The sequence below is a fragment of the Hippoglossus stenolepis genome, chromosome 1 (assembly GCF_022539355.2).
Source record: "Hippoglossus stenolepis isolate QCI-W04-F060 chromosome 1, HSTE1.2, whole genome shotgun sequence".
Taxonomy (NCBI): Eukaryota; Metazoa; Chordata; class Actinopteri; order Pleuronectiformes; family Pleuronectidae; genus Hippoglossus; species Hippoglossus stenolepis.
In genome coordinates this window covers 6,596,854-6,615,843 of record NC_061483.1, presented here as the reverse complement: position 1 = coordinate 6,615,843, position 18,990 = coordinate 6,596,854, and the positions used below count along the sequence as shown (strand labels likewise).

General features: G+C 40.2%; 1 protein-coding gene across 2 annotated transcripts in view; it reads left to right on the top strand.

Annotated features, from left to right (window-relative positions):
- Window positions 1-18,990, top strand: part of trip4 (thyroid hormone receptor interactor 4) — a 65,298-nt gene that overhangs the window by 301 nt on the left and 46,007 nt on the right. For both annotated transcript variants that reach the window (XM_035159418.2, XM_035159425.2), the window contains exons 2-11: window positions 921-1,099; window positions 1,257-1,387; window positions 1,511-1,729; window positions 1,814-1,892; window positions 1,988-2,093; window positions 2,188-2,403; window positions 2,500-2,623; window positions 2,916-3,109; window positions 3,211-3,335; window positions 3,468-3,559. In XM_035159418.2, coding sequence (XP_035015309.2) covers window positions 921-1,099; window positions 1,257-1,387; window positions 1,511-1,729; window positions 1,814-1,892; window positions 1,988-2,093; window positions 2,188-2,403; window positions 2,500-2,623; window positions 2,916-3,109; window positions 3,211-3,335; window positions 3,468-3,559 — 1,465 coding nt within the window. The remainder of the gene's footprint in view (window positions 1-920; window positions 1,100-1,256; window positions 1,388-1,510; window positions 1,730-1,813; window positions 1,893-1,987; window positions 2,094-2,187; window positions 2,404-2,499; window positions 2,624-2,915; window positions 3,110-3,210; window positions 3,336-3,467; window positions 3,560-18,990) is intronic.

Here is an 18,990-nt window from a genome sequence, read left to right as displayed (position 1 = left end):
AATGAGAAAATGGTTAAAATTGTATATCTGTGGGTTGAATACGTTGTTTTCCTCTGATGCAGCTGAAGAAGTTTGGTTTCACAGCAGCTATTAAACAGTCTGACACGTTTATCTTCTTATCACTGCCTGAACTACCATTAAATTATTATTTTCAAGGTGACACATTTGTCATATCGAGCTTTTGGGGCCGACTAAAGTATATTTAATAGTTTAGAACATTCTTACACAATCAATTATTGAATTATGAATCAAAACAGATGAGTCACACATACGTAAAGAGGAATTAAATAGTACTGATAAGGATTCTGAATGATTTACCCTCCAATATCAATATCATTATCAATAACATTACCAACCCCTTGATATTCAACAGATATATAAACATTAAACACAAACAAAATTACACATGAATGTACAATAATATTTTGGTTTAGTATCCAAAAAATACACAATTTTAATAGGCTGAGTTATTGCACATTTTCTGGGTATATTGTTATTACATATTCATTTGTTCTTAATATCTCTTTAATTTGTTGTCTTATTTCATTGTTGTATCTATAGTTTGTAAATACACATCTAGTTATATTCTGGATTTTATCTTATCAATCAAATCAAGATTTCTTTATACAGCTTATATTCACAAATCACAATTTTTGATATAAGAAAATGTCTGATAAAGATGAAGGAAGAAGCAATGTATGGTAGAATATGTGAGTAGACATATTGTATATCAAGCTGTCTTGTTTTAATCATAGTCCACAATCCATGATCCACTATTATTGTTCTTCTATTACAAAGTTTGTTTTGGTACGACAGAGCTTCCCTGCAAACGTTTTCCCCACATGATTATACTTGTGTCACTGGTGAGAAGCTAAACAGCTTGAATCTTGAAATGCTAATTGTGCCGCTCTGCTGTCCAGATACATTCTCTCCATTGAATCGGCTGAAGAGATTGAGGAGTATGTGGGAGACCTCCTCCAGGGCACGGATGGGGAAAAAAGGCTGTTTATAGACGAGCTCCTCTGCAGATGGAGGAGGACTCAAAGACAGGCTGCAGATTCTGGAAGTCTTTTCCTTCCTGCGGAATCTGTCTCATCAGGTGGGGCCATACACTGCCTTATATCTGCCAACTACCTGTGCACAGCTAAACAATTGAAATTCCTATTAATTCCACACACAATGCACTGAGATATCAACATGTCTCTCAAGGACGCTATCCACAATTTTTGTGAAGGTATATTGCTCTACTTTCTTAGATTCACAAGACCCGACCAAAGATGCCCAGAAGAAGTCTAAACGTAAAGGCCGTAACAAACAGGAAGTGATGACTGCGACCCAAACAGAACCTGAGCCCGAAGCTGTCAAAACTCCCATTGATTTGATGAGGGTGAGTAAACATTTGTTCTCTTACCACCTATTTCATGAAGGTCATTTGTAGATGATCCATTTCATTTTTGTTGTCTTGCTTATTCTTGCCCTGTGTTCCAACTTGGATTTTCTCCTCTCTCAGGCTCAGGAAAACAGCAGCACCTCTTCAACAAAGAAGAAAAATAAGTTTGTCACTCTCTATGCTAAAGACGGACAGGACAGGCTTGAAGTCTTACTCCCTGGTCGACATGCTTGTGATTGCCTTGCTCAAAAGCACCAGCTTATCAACAACTGCATCAGCTGTGGTCGCATTGTTTGCCAGCAAGAGGGCTCAGGACCCTGCCTCTTCTGTGGAAACTTGGTATGTAAATGTAAAATCTGACAGTTCTTAGTTCTTGTAAAGTTAAAATTACTCAGCTTTTAATTTTTTCTTCTTGTTGTTCAGGTCTGCACAAGAGAGGAGCAGGAGATTCTGCAGCGAGACTCCAACAAAAGCCAGAAGCTAAGAAAGAAGCTGATGGGAGGTGAGTGTCAAAACTGGGCAGAATTATTAAATACTAAAAATCTATGAAGTAATGATATGGATTGATGCTATAAATGTTCTTTATTATGGTGACAGACGGTGGAGAAAGAGATTATCTCCCACACCAAGAGGCCAAGATGAAGGCCGGCCTGGAGAAGGCTGTCCAGCACAAAGACAAACTGCTGGACTATGACAAGAACAGGTATCACAAACCACACAGTCAAGAAGAGTGATACGTTTACTTTAATGATAATATTTATTACATACTCTTTGCTTCCTGTCCCCTCCAACCCCAGTGTCCGGAGAACGCAAGTTCTAGACGATGAGTCGGATTACTTTGCCACCGAATCCAATCAGTGGTTGTCGCCCGGCGAGCGTGATAAGCTGAGGAGGAAGGAGGAGGAGCTTAGAGAAATGCGCCACGCCTCTCGCAAGGACAGGAAGATCACACTGGACTTTGCTGGTAGACAAGTGGTTGATGAAGGAAACAACCTCAACGAGTACTACAACAAGTAAGATCATCTGAAGCCACTTGCATCAAGGCTGCAGGCTTACGTTGTGTTGTCATCTCATAAAAACCTTCTTTTGAAATGTTTTGTAACGTAAAGGTTGGACGAGACCCTCAAGGCTATGAACAATGACTCAAAATCACCAATGAGCTCGGGAAGACAAGGTGGAAAGCAAAACCTCAGAGAGCTGGTCAACCCCAACATAATGCAGTCTGCACCGGAGGTGGGTCCTTTCTGAGATACACTCGGCCCAGCAATACTGTCACCTTGTGGTACATTTTCAGCACTGCATATTAACATATTCTGGCTTTAAACCTGTCATCTGTACCATTATGAAACTTAATTGAAATTGTAAAATCAGAATCAGTAAAAAATGAGTTTACTTTACACTGATAGTGATGGGTATGGCTGACAGCTGTTTCTGATAGCATGCATAGTAACTTTTTACTGTCATGAAAGATGGTATTCATATTGATTGGCAATGATAGTGATGATGACATGACTTTATTTTGCAGTGGGTGAATGTTGGAGGTAGTGGAAACAACAGGAGAAACATGGAGCAGGGAAAGAGTCTCGCAGAGGACAAGGGAGAGGAAGGACGCAACAGGTTGCGGCTCCAAGACAAAGAGCTGCAGGAGATGGCTGACGGAGGCTGGTGCCTCAGCATGCACCAGCCATGGGCCTCGCTGCTGGTCAAAGGCATCAAGAGGTAAAGAGTAACCCAAATCCAGAATGAGCTTTGACAGAATTGTAGTAGCCTATGAAGCAAAGGTATCATCGCATTCTGTGTGTGTCTGTCTGTGTGTGTAGGGTAGAGGGTCGAACCTGGTACACGTCACACAGAGGTCGTCTTTGGATCGCTGCTGCAGCCAAGAAGCCCACTCCTCAGGAGATTGCTGAAGTGGAAGCCATGTACCGCCACATTAACAAGAAAGGTACATACACACACGTTGCACAGATCAAATCAGGAAACATAATGTGAATACTGGAAGAGAACTGTTTCTTGCTGTTTAGAATTAAGTGCACCGATCTTAGCAGATGTTTGATAGCTCTTGTTCTCTGTGCAGAGCCAAGGTTTCCTAAAGACTACCCTACTGGCTGCCTGTTGGGCTGCGTCCACATGAGTGACTGTCTGGCTCAGGAGCAGTTCAAAGAACAGGTCAGTTAAACTTCACTTCACCAGAGATATGAAACTAATGCCAGTTTAATCCTGAGCAAAGATGAGATGTGGTGGCAATTCATGTCTGGAACCAGGTTGTGGTGCTAAAGCAAATGACAAGAAACATCATGGAAATACGACGACAGGGTTATGTTGAAGCACAGCAGGTCATAATCATCTTAAATAATTTGCAGAAAAACTTGAATAGAAGTGTGAAAAAGTAACATGTTGCTTTGCTAACTTACTTCTGTTACCTCACGTGACTTGGAGGGTTTTATTTTCTGTTAAGTGTCAGTCAGGTTGTGTTTTGATCCAAGCACAACAAGTCTTTTTATTTAAAACAGGGAGAAATGTGTGATTTGCTTTTGGTTGTCTTTTGATAGACGGTTGCTGTTGTACGTAGACAGCTGAAACTTTCAGTTCCCCTCCTCCTCCTTTTGCTTTTTCCATCCTTCCTCCCTCAGAGGCTTTGGTGACGTTCAGTCTCAGCTTGTAGTGCACAGCAACAAAAGAACCTACCTTATATAAAATAGAATACCAGACTTTGTTTCATCATGTGGTTCTATTTGCATTATATTTCAGTCTTTTGTAGTATTGTAACAACATTAGTGGCAACAAAAGAATCATCATGGAAATTTGATTAAAATGTTTTTAGTTACCTAATTATTCATCAGACAGAAATGCTTTTGTTTAAATCATTAATAATAGTGACAAATTAATGCTTGCTTCGAGAAAATGGATCTGGACCCGTTCATGTGTTATTTAACTACACATTTTCTCTTGCATTTTTGGGAAATTGTACAAAGAGACACACATTCTAATAACCATGCAAACTCTTATAATATCATGTTTTACCAGCAGAGGTCAGACTACACCTTTTCACCAATAGCTCCCTGCCAGCTCACACTATTTGCCACTAGAGGCAGTATTTACCACAGGACAATTCACCAGTGACACACATCTAAGCTGTTATTACCCCATTTAACTTCCACCGGAGTGAATGGTGATATATGCACATACCATTGGCTTCAGTCCGTTACATTCATTGCAAAAGGATCTATTTCGTCTTAAAGCTGCAGGAGACACGAGCAGCGAATGGAACCCTGTGATTATTAACAGAGGGACAGAATGTACTGCAGCCTTCTCTCACTGTCAGTTCATGAATTCCATGGACACTCAAAGTGAAATCCTCCCTTGACCAAAGTGTTATGAGGACTCCGGGTGGACTCTGAATATCTGATGTGGCAAAGTGTGGAGCTGCTGCATCAGCAGTTTGCTCAGCGCTGCCTTTTTGTTCTCATAAACTGTTTACTTGAGCCTTTACACCCAAATTACTTTAATTAATTGCGGTTTTACTGAGTAAAAACTGGAAAATTCTCCCCACTCCCCATTAAGTCATCTTGTACATACAGAGTCGCTCTCCCATTCACTGTCAGTGGAACACATTTAAACTTAATTACATTGCCGTCCTCGTCTTGGCAGTTTTGCCTCCGGCTTTTGGAAAGACTCTGTCTGAAGTCCATTGCTCCCACACACTCGCAGTATATTGTGTTTGTTTTTATTAGAGCTGACACAAGTACTGTAGTAGATTCATTGATTAGTCAATTGTTGGAAGATTAGTCTGATTAAAATATGTTTTTTTCCCCCATTGTTTTGAATGCTAAATGTTCACTACTTCCACCCTCTCAAATGTGAGTGGTTTTCTCTTCTTTCTTTGGTGGTAAATTGCGTTTTTATTTTGGGCTCCGTGAAATTGTGATGGGCATTTTTAATGTTCTCTGACATTTCATACTCTCCAAATTTCCATCTGTTAATCATGAATGTAGGTTAGTTTTTTCACGGCTCTGAAATAATTAAACAACTCAAATCTAAATATGTCATAGGTGTTTACATTTTGAAAAACAGGGTTGAGACGCACTACAAACGCCTTAGTGGGGGTTAAATATATACTCTGCTTTTCCCACATCAGTCAGAGTAAAACCTGTAAACAAACGAACGCCATTGGTTGATATGTTGGCAGCAACGTCTTGTTATTTTTAATGTGTGCAAACCTCTACACGTCTTGGAATTGTCCACAGAGAAGCTGTGTAACTGCAGAAATGTGTAAAATGCAACACATTGTACAAACATGCCCTAACCATGCCCTCATACACATGTACACACACGCTTGTATTTGCTGCCTCTGATGGGCTACTGAAACGGATCACATTTGGAAATGGCACATTTCTCAGTTCCAATTAAAACAGCAGAGGCATGAAAAAAGCTACAATCCCCTTTCAGGATGCAGTACTTGTGTTTCCATGGATCTGTGCTCACACATTTCACATATTTGTCTTTCTGCACAAAGACAATTCTCTTATTTCTTAGGGGCTCTGAATTTCGTAGAGGGGGGAAAAAAAAGACTTTAAATAGGTGTGCTGCTACATGGTTTGCATTCTGACTGCTGGGACCCGTAAATCTAAGGGCTTTCCCCTTTTGTACCCTGTCCTCATTCTCTCCTCCACCACTCATTCCACCCAGGGCTGTAAAATCATGTTTGCAGGCAGTGTGACTGCCCTTTCATCCTGTGAAAGGTTGTGTGTGTGTGTGTGTGTGTGTGTGTGTGTGTGTGTGTGTGTGTGTGTGTGTGTGTGTGTGTGTGTGTGTGTGTGTGTGTGTGTGTGTGTGTGTGTGTGTGTGTGTGTGTGTGTGTGTGTGTGTGTGTCCACTTGCACAGAGCAGCCATAAATAACACCCCCACCCCACACAAGGCCCCACAGAAAAAAAAGAAAGAAAGGGAGATGTTGAAACTAGTGAAGCAACCAGAGAAGCACAACAGTACCAAAGGTCTAATGATGAAGCTGAGCTGTTGGTTACACTGCTTATTCCAGTCACCATTTTAGAAACAAGTAGGGGGGTGGTGGTCGTTTAGCATTTCACAGTTTAAGCCTGCTTCCTTTCATTTGAGTAGAGGAGTGCATGTTATGCTAGTGCATAGTAGCACACGGCTGAGCTGAGCTGCTGGGATGGGCGAGTGGGTGAGGTGTAGGATTTACTGTCCTGTGCTGGCAGCTGTGGGTGTTTAAAAGGGGGATGGTGAAGGACAGACAGCCATTATTCTTCACGCTCTTCTAAATCTGCCCCTAGTGATGTATGAAATATTTAGAGAAAGTGGAATGTAGGTAGATCAAGAGAGCACGAGAGAAACACCACCAACGACTAAAACTAAATGTTATAAATACTTGAATGTCACCGATCCACTGGGATGGCTGTCGTTCTCCTGTTGGGGCGCTGTTGTACAAAGCGGCGCCAAAAACCCGATACCCCACTGACAGTCAGTGCAGGAAGACCACCCCAGGCTGAGCAGGAATTCCATCTGCTTCACTTGGACCAATTCATTCCCTCATTACAAACTGACTGGTGTATTGATCCATTCTCCCCCATAATCTCTCACTCCTCCCAACTCCCCAGCATCCCCTTGCTGCTGATAATTGGCCAGCCATTATGATCTGTACTCTGTCTCTCCACCCTACCCCCCAGTGCTCACTCAGCAATGGGTGGAGATGTATACGCCTGACCTGCCTCCTGCTGAGGGCAGGGAGGGTGTTGGGGGGGGGGGAGGAGATAGGTACATTACAGATTGAAAATTGCAGTGTTCTGCTGCGAGAGGCAGAGTGCGCTAGTTAAAAACAGGATGAGCCGAGCGCTTGTGGTGTTGGATTTACTGCAGATGGTTTACTTCACACATGCTAATGACACTCAACAGCAATACGGTAAAATTGTGCATAAAATGAAGTCAAAACCTGCATCACTGTGTGTACACATGCACAGATCTTAAGTCTGGTTCACAGCACAAGCAAAGGCACATCACACCCCATACTGAGCTCGAATCTCACCATCAACCTGCTCCTGCGGTGAAAAAATTGACTGGATCAATCCTCGCGCTTAATAAGGGTGAGATTTCTTACTCTGCTCCTCGGAGCAAATCATCAGCCGCAGAACTACATGTCTTGGTAAATATGAGTCAGAGAGGTCTAATCTATTGGAGAGGCACGGTAAGAGCAAAACCAGTGACTGTTCAGTGCCGTATTGATTTTGATGTGAAGCGTCTGTGAGGGCAAGACAGGGCTTTGTTTCTGAGTGTGTGATCTGTACATACATTATCTAATCTCAGAGACTTATGAATTTCCTGATGATGAAATGTCGACACAGTAACGTAATCTGTAAGTTTCATCATTCTGAGAGGTTTTTCAGCAGTTATATCGTCTGTGGTATCTCATGTTTCACAGATAAGCATGTTTTATTAACCTGGGGTCTGTTGAAGGCTGACATACAGCGGGTCCCCTGGCACGTATGTATATCAGATAGACACATATTTGAGACATGCTTTGTACTGGATGCTTTATTGCAGTTGCTCCCAGCTGGCGTAGACTCATGTTTCACATTTCTCCTTCGTCATTTAGTCACAGTCTGTTCATATGGCGGAATGAACATAAATTCAGGTTAAATTCACATGAAAACAAAAAAACAGAAAAATTCACGAGGCTACAAGGCATTTTGACATGTTATAATGGAAAAAGCACATGTATAAATAATTATGAATGATGTCTGGATTCCGTTTACTTAAGTGTCCAGCTTCTGGCATGTTTCATGTTGGCTCACTGTCACGCTGTCATGCCTCACTGGGACACTCGAGTAAAGTATTTAATGTTATTCCTAACACCTGTGCTTTTGCTGTTATGACAAGTCAAAACGCTGTGGAGTCGTATCAAGGCTTAAAAAGCAATGACACTAATAGCACTGCACGAGCAGTTGGAACTAAATAAAGGAAAGTCATTTTTAATAGCATGATTGAATGGGACAAACATCAATGCAATAAAATAGAATAGACATGTAGCATGACTCAATATTGTTTCATTTTTTAAACCTCCGATTATTTCATGCAGTCATGTCTAAAGAGATGGTTGACGGCTAAAATACTAGTTTTATCTTTGTATTTTCAGGTTGTGTACTATGTTTTGATACCTATGCCTCTAAATATGTAACAGTATCATCTGCATATATGTGCAGTTTGAAGGCAGATTAGTATTTAATAAAAGTAGTGGAACTAGAATTGATCCATGAGGAACACCAGTGAAACGGTTTGAGGTAATTGTTCAGTTATTTGTGTTTTAATGTGAACAGTTAGCAGGAATAAAAAAAGTACAAATACAATCGTACTCGAAAACCATATTTCCGTTAAAATTGTCTGTGTGACCACCAATTTAGTGCTCAGTGCTTATTGGGCTACAGTATGTTGTACCGTTTTCTATTCAGTATCCAGTCCGTATATAAACCTATATGTTCTTTTCATTATAGCTTTTTTTTCACTGTATACTTAATTCCCTCTGAGCACAGTATATATAGAACACAGCTCTGTAGATCGCCAGCACGCCAGATAACAGGAACCATAGATTTATACCACATCACATTCCTGCCACCCGAGCCACTTATCTGTTAAAAGAAGTGCTGGTTTCTGTGGAATTCCATTTTATGTAAGCTCTCCCTCTGACCTCCAGAGTGGAGCTCCCGTGCTTGTTAGGCCGGCTGGAAGCTCGGACTGATGCCTGCGTTTCCTTGTGTGGTAATGTGATATTTATATGCTGAAAGCCTTCCTGCCAGCATGCCACACACACACACACGCACACACACACCCTCTCTCACAGGATACATTGGATGCATTCCAAAGGAAGGGAAGTCAGGCAATGCTATTTTTCTTCACCCTCTCCCTCCCTCTCTCTCTCTCTGTAACATAGTGTGAATCCTTAGCAGTGGCTGCCCCCCCTCTCCTCCCTCACCCCTCCCCCTCCATCTTCATATTTTCCACACTTTCTCTTTAACAGTATGTTTTACAGGTCAGGGCTGTGAAGTTGTATGTTGGCGTGGACTATTCAGTTTATGCTCAGTGAACAGACGTGCACGCTTACATGCAATCGTTCGACATTTCTCTCTTTTGCCTTCTCCCTCCCTCCCTCCCTCCCTCTCTCTCTCTCTATCTCTTTGTGCACAACCCTGTCACACACTAACACACTCGCATTCCTCCCCTTCCTCCCTTTTTCCTTGCTGGGCAGTTTGCCATGGCGGAGAGGTCAGACATCATGTGATTCTGCAGTGGTGTGTAGAATCCATTCAGCCCAGGGTCCCCAGGCACTGGATGACAACCAACCAAACCTCAGTCACAGGTTCTCAACAGCATGAAAAATACATAGAACCATCTGCCAGACTTCAAATGGTCTGCTACACTCTTTAGAATTTCACTGCTGTCCTCAGACCACTTCAATGAATGTCACACGGTTTCTGCTGCTGGAGGAAAACTGACAGTTAAGCCCCCTTTATTATCTCTGCTGCTCCTCCATTTTGCTCTGCTCATTTAATGGGAGTTGTTCCTTTTCTCTGAATCCTGATCACAGGATCTCGGAACAATGATAAAGGCAGCATGAGAGACATTTCAGACAGCCCTCTTTGATGGCGTGAAAGACAGCAGTGTTGATGAAAATGAGTCAGAATCAAAGAGAAGCAACTAAACGCCGAACCTTATGAAGTGTGAGACTGAATGCTAAACAGGTTCAAATTCTTCCCTTTTTCTCTTTTAAAAGCGATGTGATGTGTTTTTGCTCTTTTTAAATCAGACCTCCTCAACTCGTGAGATATTTCTAAGCTGGAAGACAGTTTTTTCTCTCGCTCTTGTTTCTGAGCTGGAAAAATGTTGCTAAGTTGAAGCCGTTATATAGTCATTACTCCAGTTCAATCCTTCAGCACATAAACAGAAAGCCCTGCAGGGGTAATATTAGTGTTGAGTAGTTTTATTGACTGGAACAGAATAGGAATGACAAGATATGGAGCCTTCGATTTACAATAGACAGACATTTACCTGCACCACAATTATTGTGTTGATGTGAGTTAAATTGTTTGTTGTTCATTTTATCAACTGATTTTCTTTGTTATGAAACGTCCTTCACATTCCTAGTTAGCAGTGTTGTGAGTGTCCTTTTTCATGCAAGACATAATAGTTGCTTCTTGAGCTGGCTAGCATATTTGAATGGTGCACATAGAGATATAAATAAACCGTCCAAATAATACTAACTCAATTTGACAAGTTCCAGAAAATATCCGCCGCAGCTGACTCAGATATTTGCGTTCTCACATAAAGCCACTTTCGAAAATTTCATGAAAATGTCCGGACTTCAGTGCGTGTCTGAAAGCAGCCTTCGAATGTTTACAGCTGAAACGCGTACAGCCGGTGATTTTTTTTTTTTGTTATTGATGTAATTCAATAGGTATGTTTGTAATTCTGTCAGAATGGTTTTCTGCAGACAACACTTAGATCCTAACATATGTAACTGGAGCTGCTTTTTGTGTTTTATATATTTATCATATGGATGTGTTCTCAGTTTGTGCTCTCCTTTGAAATGAAGACACCGGCTGTGTTGAGCAGTTTCTGCATTAAACAAGACCTCTGTGGAGTTTAACGTTGTGATCTATTTGGTGCCTTGCCACAGGGAAACTCTAGGCCCCCACTTTAATGAAGCATAGAATCAATATGTTTGACATTCATCTCCCATCTCCACATCTGGTGTTTGTTGTTGATGCCCCAAAATGGCTCCTCATGAGGCCAGTGCCTGTGCCAGTTTTCTGTTTTGGAATGAGGAAATGAATGAAGGTTATGTGGTGTAGTCAGTAAGTACTTTGCTCAAAACCAGTGGGCGACTGCGTTTTCCTGCTATGATTATATCAGGAACAGGAAAAAGCTCTCAATTTAATCACTTTTCTTTGTGCCTGTTCGCATCCAAATGTGAGAGCAGGCATTACTACAGTCATTACGCCGAGCTGATTTTGTGCATTTCTGCCAACATTCCCCAGGCATGCCTTTGCAATTGCTTTATGTCACACATGCCTGTGTGTGTGTGTGTGTGTGTGTGTGTGTGTGTGTGTGTGTGTGTGTGTGTGTGTGTGTGTGTGTGTGTGTGTGTGTGTGTGTGTGTGTGTGTGTGTGTGTGTGTGTGTGTGTGTGTGTGTGTGTGTGTGTGTGTTAATTTGAGTAGAGATCTTTATCCAGCCAAGCCCCGACCGACCCAGCAGCAGTATAACTACAAGTATCTCTCCTAGAGAGGGCGAGTCAGAGAGACAGGGAGCGAGAGACTCTCTGCCACTGCAGGGTCAGAGATTACAAACTCAATTGTACTCTGCTGGGTGACATGTCGGCTCAGCAACTTCCTGCTAGCGACATCACAGAGGAGGAAAGTAAGGAGAAAGAGGGGAGGCGAGGAGGGAGACCATCCATGCCTCCAGTGCCATTAATCTTACTCTCTTTGTGTGCAGCAAACTAAAAAAATATTTAGCTTCCACTTGCACTTAACACCAGAGAGTCTATCTTATTTTTTTAGTTTATAATCACTGAATAATAAAGGATCATTTAAATTGGAGAGCAAAATATATCCTGTGAATGGATTAGAAATTTGTATATTTAATCATTTTAATCCCTATTTAATATGGTAAATATTGTTATGTCTTTCAATTTGGCTGATTCTCTAAATCCACCATTAGTTTTTATTATTTGATACATCTTCACAAAATGCTACATAGCAAATTAATGTAAAGTATTTGCCACATGTCTCTTACAGAGTCAGAGCCGCACTCATTAAAGGAAAATGAAGCTTAGCAACCACATGGTCTTTGATCTTCCAAAAGAAAAGACATCTTGAATTGCTAGATAATTTAACATAAGTAATTTTTGAAGGGAACATATTTACTTTTCTGTTTGATGTAACCAGTTGAAGTAAAACGTAGAAAGAAACAACATAGGTACTTTCAATGTTGAGTGTTTGGTTTTTGAAGATCGCCAGTGTTTTGAAACGGAGTTTGCAAAATCCCCATTATTTGAAAATTGACGACAAACACAGGCAGAGAGTTCCAGATTGATTCACCATCATTGCTATGTTATCTGGAATGTTTTATATGCAACATCAATCTGGATCTTACTGTCTTAATGCATGAGCTCTAGTTTCACAGTATGATGTGATCATTATCGTTATTTTCAACGAGGCTCCAGTGATATGTGCTGTGGGAAGCAGGGACTTAAGAGTCTGCCCCATATACCACCAGATACCTGTGTGCGTGATCAAGCAAGAATTAATGTCAAATATGACAGGCTTTCCCTTTGAGCAGAATTGTCTCACTGAAACGTCTTTGCCTTCATGCCAGACGCTTTTAGGTCAGCTTTCTAATTTAGAGCTGAAGGGTGTTGAGGTGAAACTACAAAAAAAGTATCTGACCACTTTACCTTACCTTCGAGTGGATTATTTGAAAAGCAGCAAATTTCTGTCACCAAGAATATAATCTCAGCGGAATTTACATACGTTATTAGGTCTAGGTGGATATAATCACAGCAAAAGAATGTCTGAACATGTAGTATTGGGTGATTAAAGACCATATGTGATATAATGCAGGCAGCGAAAAACATCCCTCACCTTTATCCACCTCAGGCTTTTAAAGCTGTTAACTGTGGCTCTGAAGATTTTACCACATTCAACATGCATTTGGGAATTTGATTTTAAATCTCCACATGTTTAACAGTAGTTATAGTCCAACATAAGTTATAACTATGAATCCAAATGCAAAAGCATGTAAATTTAATTTAAAACGCGACTGAACCATTTAAATGTTGGCATTCACTAAAATGGGTATTGAAAATCAATTGGGATTTTGCTGTCATACTCCCTCAACTGCCAGCTTCAACTCCACTTCTTTCTGCTGCCTTTGCCATATGTCGTGAAATTTCTTGGAGCACATAGTGCACAGGCCCTTTTTTGCCACGGCCCACTGAGCAAAAATGCCATCAAACGCTTTTGCAGGCTCAGTGTGCAAAGTAGAGTATTGATTTACATGCAGCATAATTTCCTTGCCTCTCAAGTTGGTGGTGGTCAGTGTAGCAAGAGAAAGATTCAGCATAATTTCTTGAATAATGCTGGCACTTCACATATCTCTAAATTGTACATTTCCCCTGCTGGATGTTTAAGAAAACATAGGCGTGTTACAGCCAATGACCTGTATCCTTGGTCGTTTTTTCCCCATTTTATATGAAGAGCGTTTTCTCTTGAGTTATTTTGTCAGTTGTTTTGAGGCCAGATGTCTCTGTAATAATATTGGATTTGCCCAGAAGCAACTGAGTCATCCTCTCCTCTGACTTCAAATTCAAATGAACCTTATAAGAAGCTGTTTGGCATTCCATAGAAATCGAGAAACACAAAAGCATATTTTTGCAAATATTTAAGCACTTTTTCACCTCTCAAATGTAGAGAAAAACAATGCAATGCAATTATTATCTATTATATTTAGATAACTGATGTCGCTGCATCACAACCACCATCCTGGTTAAACAAGTATTTGTACAGGTTTTGCTGTACCATTTTTACTGGTTGTTGACATTTTATATTCTAAAGTATAACCAGTATTTATGGCAGCTAAAGCGATTGTCCAGTTATCTCAGTTATAACAACCGTAACTAGCTATAGCAAAACTGCCAATGCTTTGGATTTATCCACCTGCAGCAGCAGTGTAAACAGGACTGTAGTCAGAGATACTTAAAAAAAAAGAAAAAACTTGGAAAAACAAACACTAATGATAAGGAATGGATTAGAGTGTGTCTCTGCTCTAACGTAACCTGCCAGTTCACCAGCTTACTGCAAGCTTTGTTGCTGCCGATGGCAAAACAGCTTTCAGTTCTATTCCAGCTACTTCCAAGCAGAACATGATACAATAACCACAGTTGTGTGTGTATGGGTCAGTGTTTACATTGAAAACATGTACTTCTATCACAGTTACTGTGTAGTTAGGGTTAGTTCTGGAGGCTGGAGTCGCAGGGCTAATGTTAGCAGCTCACTGATTCTCATAATTGGCTTTGGAAAAAGTTTACACAACAACCCTAAACCATTAGCTTTTGCCCTTTGCCATTAACAAGTCCTCATCCTAAAAGCCTCTTCTCTATAAATAGTAAAAGGGTTTTTTAAAAAACAATTTAAGCATAGTAACTGTCTGATATTCCGCCTCATACTTATTTCTACCGGCATTTCAAACCCAATGTTGTTTCTTTATTTCGATGTCTACATTTTTAACCACCTGGTAATATTGATGTGCAGCTTCAGCCTCAATCATTGAATATTTTATCATGTATGTAGCCATCAAGTGAATATTCAAGACCCTTTTACAATATTTTCGACTCAGCTGAAAACATTGAAAGGTTACCTGTCAACACCATTTACAAACAAGTCATGGAGCTTAAGTTAGCTCTAGCTACAGCTTCATCGGAAAGAAATAAAAAAACGTTTCTGCTTCTATGTGAAAGATTTGTTGTTTCAATAATTGCTAAGAATTTCAAGCAGTAAAGTTGCCGTTGTAAAATTTCAAACTGCGTGTGTGCAATGCAAGAATGCACGGCTTGGCAATAATAGCAGCAGTAAAGGTCTGTTGCTTTATTTTGTTTCAATGAAGCCCTTAATTTTTTTGAGTTTAAGATAATTCTGGGCTGAATTAGTGCAAGGGAAATTCATGTAATCCCCACGTGGCGTCTCACCCCAAAATATTTTAGCCCACTTGCCAAACGTGTGAAAGTATAAATTGAAAAGGGCTTTTAAAGAGCTCTTATTCAACACCTTTCTATTTAACAGTTCACTGTGTTCTCCCCTTGGACCATATAAGTAGGATAACCTTATCTATTGTAAGCTGTATTACTAACCCATGGTCTTAGAGAAACCTAAAACTCGCCTTTGATAAGAATCAGTGGACAGCTTTCCTTCTGTGCTCCTTTCTCAACCCCTGCTCGTTGCCAGCCTCCAGGAGAAGGAAGAGACCAGTATTCCCACAGAGGCTGAGTGAACACAGATGGGAGGGCTGGACCCCAAGCGTCAGAATATCAAAGCAAATATTCACCTTAAGAGACAGACGTGTTCATAAACTCCCCGGTCCTTCTCAATTTCCACATTACAAAATCAAATGCCCACTGTGAAGTGGTTTGTTAGCTCACTTAAAATACGAGCCTTTCTGCTGGCAGCACCTGTGTTAAGGAGCGTTGGATTTGTGGCACCGATAAAGGGAGATTGTGGTGGAAAATAAGAAGTTTTAATGCCTTCGATTCCCTGGATTGTTCTTTGATGTCAAGGTTTGGAAGCAGACATGGTAATTGTCTCCAGGGGTTCTGGCTCTGTCTGTTTGAGTGTGTGTGAGAGTGTGTGTGTGTGTGTGTTGTTAAAGAAACTAGTAAGAAGGGTGAAGGCATCTGTGATTTTATTTTTTCTTTTCCTATTTTTGTAAAAGTAGCGTGCTTGTCTGCTTCCACTCAAATATAATAACGACAGCATATTTATTTTCTCATGTTTGGGATTTTTTAATTATGAACCACTTTTTTTTTATTAAAAGCTTTGCACGACATTTACTCACTGTCTCTAAAAATGGTCATGTTTTTTAAAAAATGCCGTTTTCTACCCAACATTATAAATCTGTTGGTGTTTCTCCAATTCAGAAAGACTCATGCGCTCGGCAAACAGAAGCTCAACTGTGCACACGAGAGAACCCTTTTCCTTGGAAAGTTCCAGCAGTTAGCTTGTTGAGTCTAAAAAGCTTTGACTGTAGTGAAGCAGCCTTGTTTTCTTCTTGCCCGAGGGCCACCACAGGAGGTGAAGTCATACACATGGCTGGGAAAGTGGAACTGGGTTAAGTGAGGAAGTCTGTGTGAATCTCTCTGCACAAACACATGACTTCACTACACCTGTCATCACTAGTGCTAGCTCACAGGCTAATGGATGGCTTGCTCTTTACCATTTTTTACAGACCTCATTTGTTGTGCTTATGATGCAAAGGAGCAGGGAAATACATTTTAATACTCTTTCTGCCGCCCAGTCTTCCGGGGGGGATTTTATTGGTGGGATGGTGACAGCTTGAAGTCATTTACATCAAGATGGTTACAAAGACTCAGCAGCTCGCACTCTGCGTTGGTTCTTAAAGTGCACTCCACAGTACAAATATACATAGGCAGCATGGGTAATTTCCCTAAATCCTGTCTTGACTCCTCACTTGATAGTTAAACCCTAATTTTCACAGTGATGGTTTGAATAAACTTTAGTTTTTTGCAATTGATTTCATTGTACAAACTTACATTATGTACCCACTTGAAATGTAACTTTTTTTATCAACAGCAAAATGTGTCAAGCAAAGGAAATGTGTGTTTGCAGTTGAGCAGACTGACACGGTGGCACTCATTGGAAAACCGTGCCCCTGGTGCAGAGCGTCTAATAATGAGATGTCTCTGGTTGTGTCGAGGATATTAATAATGTACAAATTCAGAAGCCAGTGTTGCACACTCCTAGATAATTAATGTTCACCCTCCAACTTGACACCAGTTGATTCTGTAGGTGAAGGAGTACGTTAAATTTTTAATCATCCCTTTGCAATTTGGTGTGGCCGAGCTTCAATGATCAGGACAAAGGAAGCTGCAGCAGCTGCCTGTTTTAAAATCAATTTGGTTTGGGTTAACGTCACATGGCATCCGTATGATCCAAAGACTGTGTCCATACAAGCTGAGGGTCCATATGTTTGCACCTTTTGCTTCCAGTTTTAAAAGGGTTGTAAAAAGGTGTCTGAGAATTTGTTGGACATATGATTTTCCCTGTAGCTAAAGCAACAATCACCTTTTGTTCATTTGTAATACAAATCACTTGGTCTTTACTTAAAAGGACTTCGCTTTCTGTTGCCCATTATGCAAAGATTATATAAATTCTATAAATGCAAAATACATGCCAGTTGATACAAAGTGATCAAAACAAAGACAAATGCATACATGAAGATTTGGCCATGTTTTTTTTTTTGGCCATGTCTTTTTTTGGCCGTGTTTCTGAGCAACAAGATGCAACGTTCAACTGAAGTCTAAAAGGCATCTAAAATCAATGATGCTTCCTACGAGGCCACTGGCTACAGTCACATGAATAGCGTAGTTTGGCAGTTTGCCGTACTCCAATAGAGACGCTGTTTGTGTTGAGCTTTACATGAATTGTTGATACCTCGCAATTGAGTATCTTTGTTACCACGTTAAACCAAAATATTCTTATTTAACTGAGCTGCTCTGCTGGCCCACATTGATTTAAATACCTTTTAATGCAGTTATCTTGTCCAGTTTTGATTTGGCAATAGCTGGTCAAGTTTGAGATAGGGTAAACCAATAATGAGCCAAATGGTATTACCAAATTTTGTACCAGTAAACCTATGGAAGGCTGATGTTGGAATTATCTAAAGGTGGCTTAGACCTTGTAAGATGTGTTGTTTCATCTAAGTAACTGGTACAATTACTGCAATGCTTGTAAAGGTAAGTTCTGCCCAATTTACATTTTTAAGTCGGTCAGAACAACATAGTCGATCCATCTGTTTTTAACTGTACCTGTTGTTTTTAACAGAAATGCTGTTTTCACTCACTGCTCAGTTCATTATGATCAGCTCTACTTTGCCGCTCTTTCACAAAGTCAAACTGCTCTTAATGAAACTCAACACTTCCTGCACATGTTTCACAGTAAATGTGACGAGAAAAGATTATTTCTTCTCGACCGCCAGAAGACTTTTAATGTGAAACAGATGGAAGTTTGAATTAGCAGCAAACAGCAGATGGAAGTAAATCAGAAAACAAGGAGGATTTTTATTAAGATATGAGAATATTTAGAAATAAAGAGGGGATGCATTTGAAACACACTATGAAGTTATTGACCAAAGAAAAACATGGCAGAGATGATAGCTGCGTACATTAGCCATCTAAAGTTATGACTTTCCCAAAAGCTACAACCTGACCACATTATGTATTGATTTCAACCAGAACTGTCAGTTATTATTCCAAATTTTAAAGCATGTGAGAGTTAAATATTTCAACTGTAATGACATGTTTATTTAATAAAAAATTTGCAATTTTGGCAAAAATCAGGCAAATTACGAATTGTGTTACGTGTTAGTTGGAATTCATTCAAGCTTGATTTCTTGAATAAGTGACAACACTAGTTTGGATGCATTATTTTATCAGAGCCCTGTAAGAAAGTTGCATAAACACTGTACAGTAATAAATATTATCTATATATTACTTGAAGAACTAATTAATCCGTTACTCTGTATTATGAATACAGTTGGTTTAGTCTCAAATTTAGACAAAATTGTTGTGGTAGATTTTAAAAACATGTCCTACAGCTAATTTTGGGAGCAGTGTTTTTTAATTACAATTAAATTATACATGTACGTACAGTCAAATTCATACAGAGTGTGTTTGTGCTCTGTTCCTGTTTCATTCAGCGATAGAAAAACAATACTATTAGTGCATCCAAAGGTTGAGAGGCAAATACAGCACCATTGTCCTGAGGGCACATGCATTTGTTGGAGGGTTAGTGATCAGA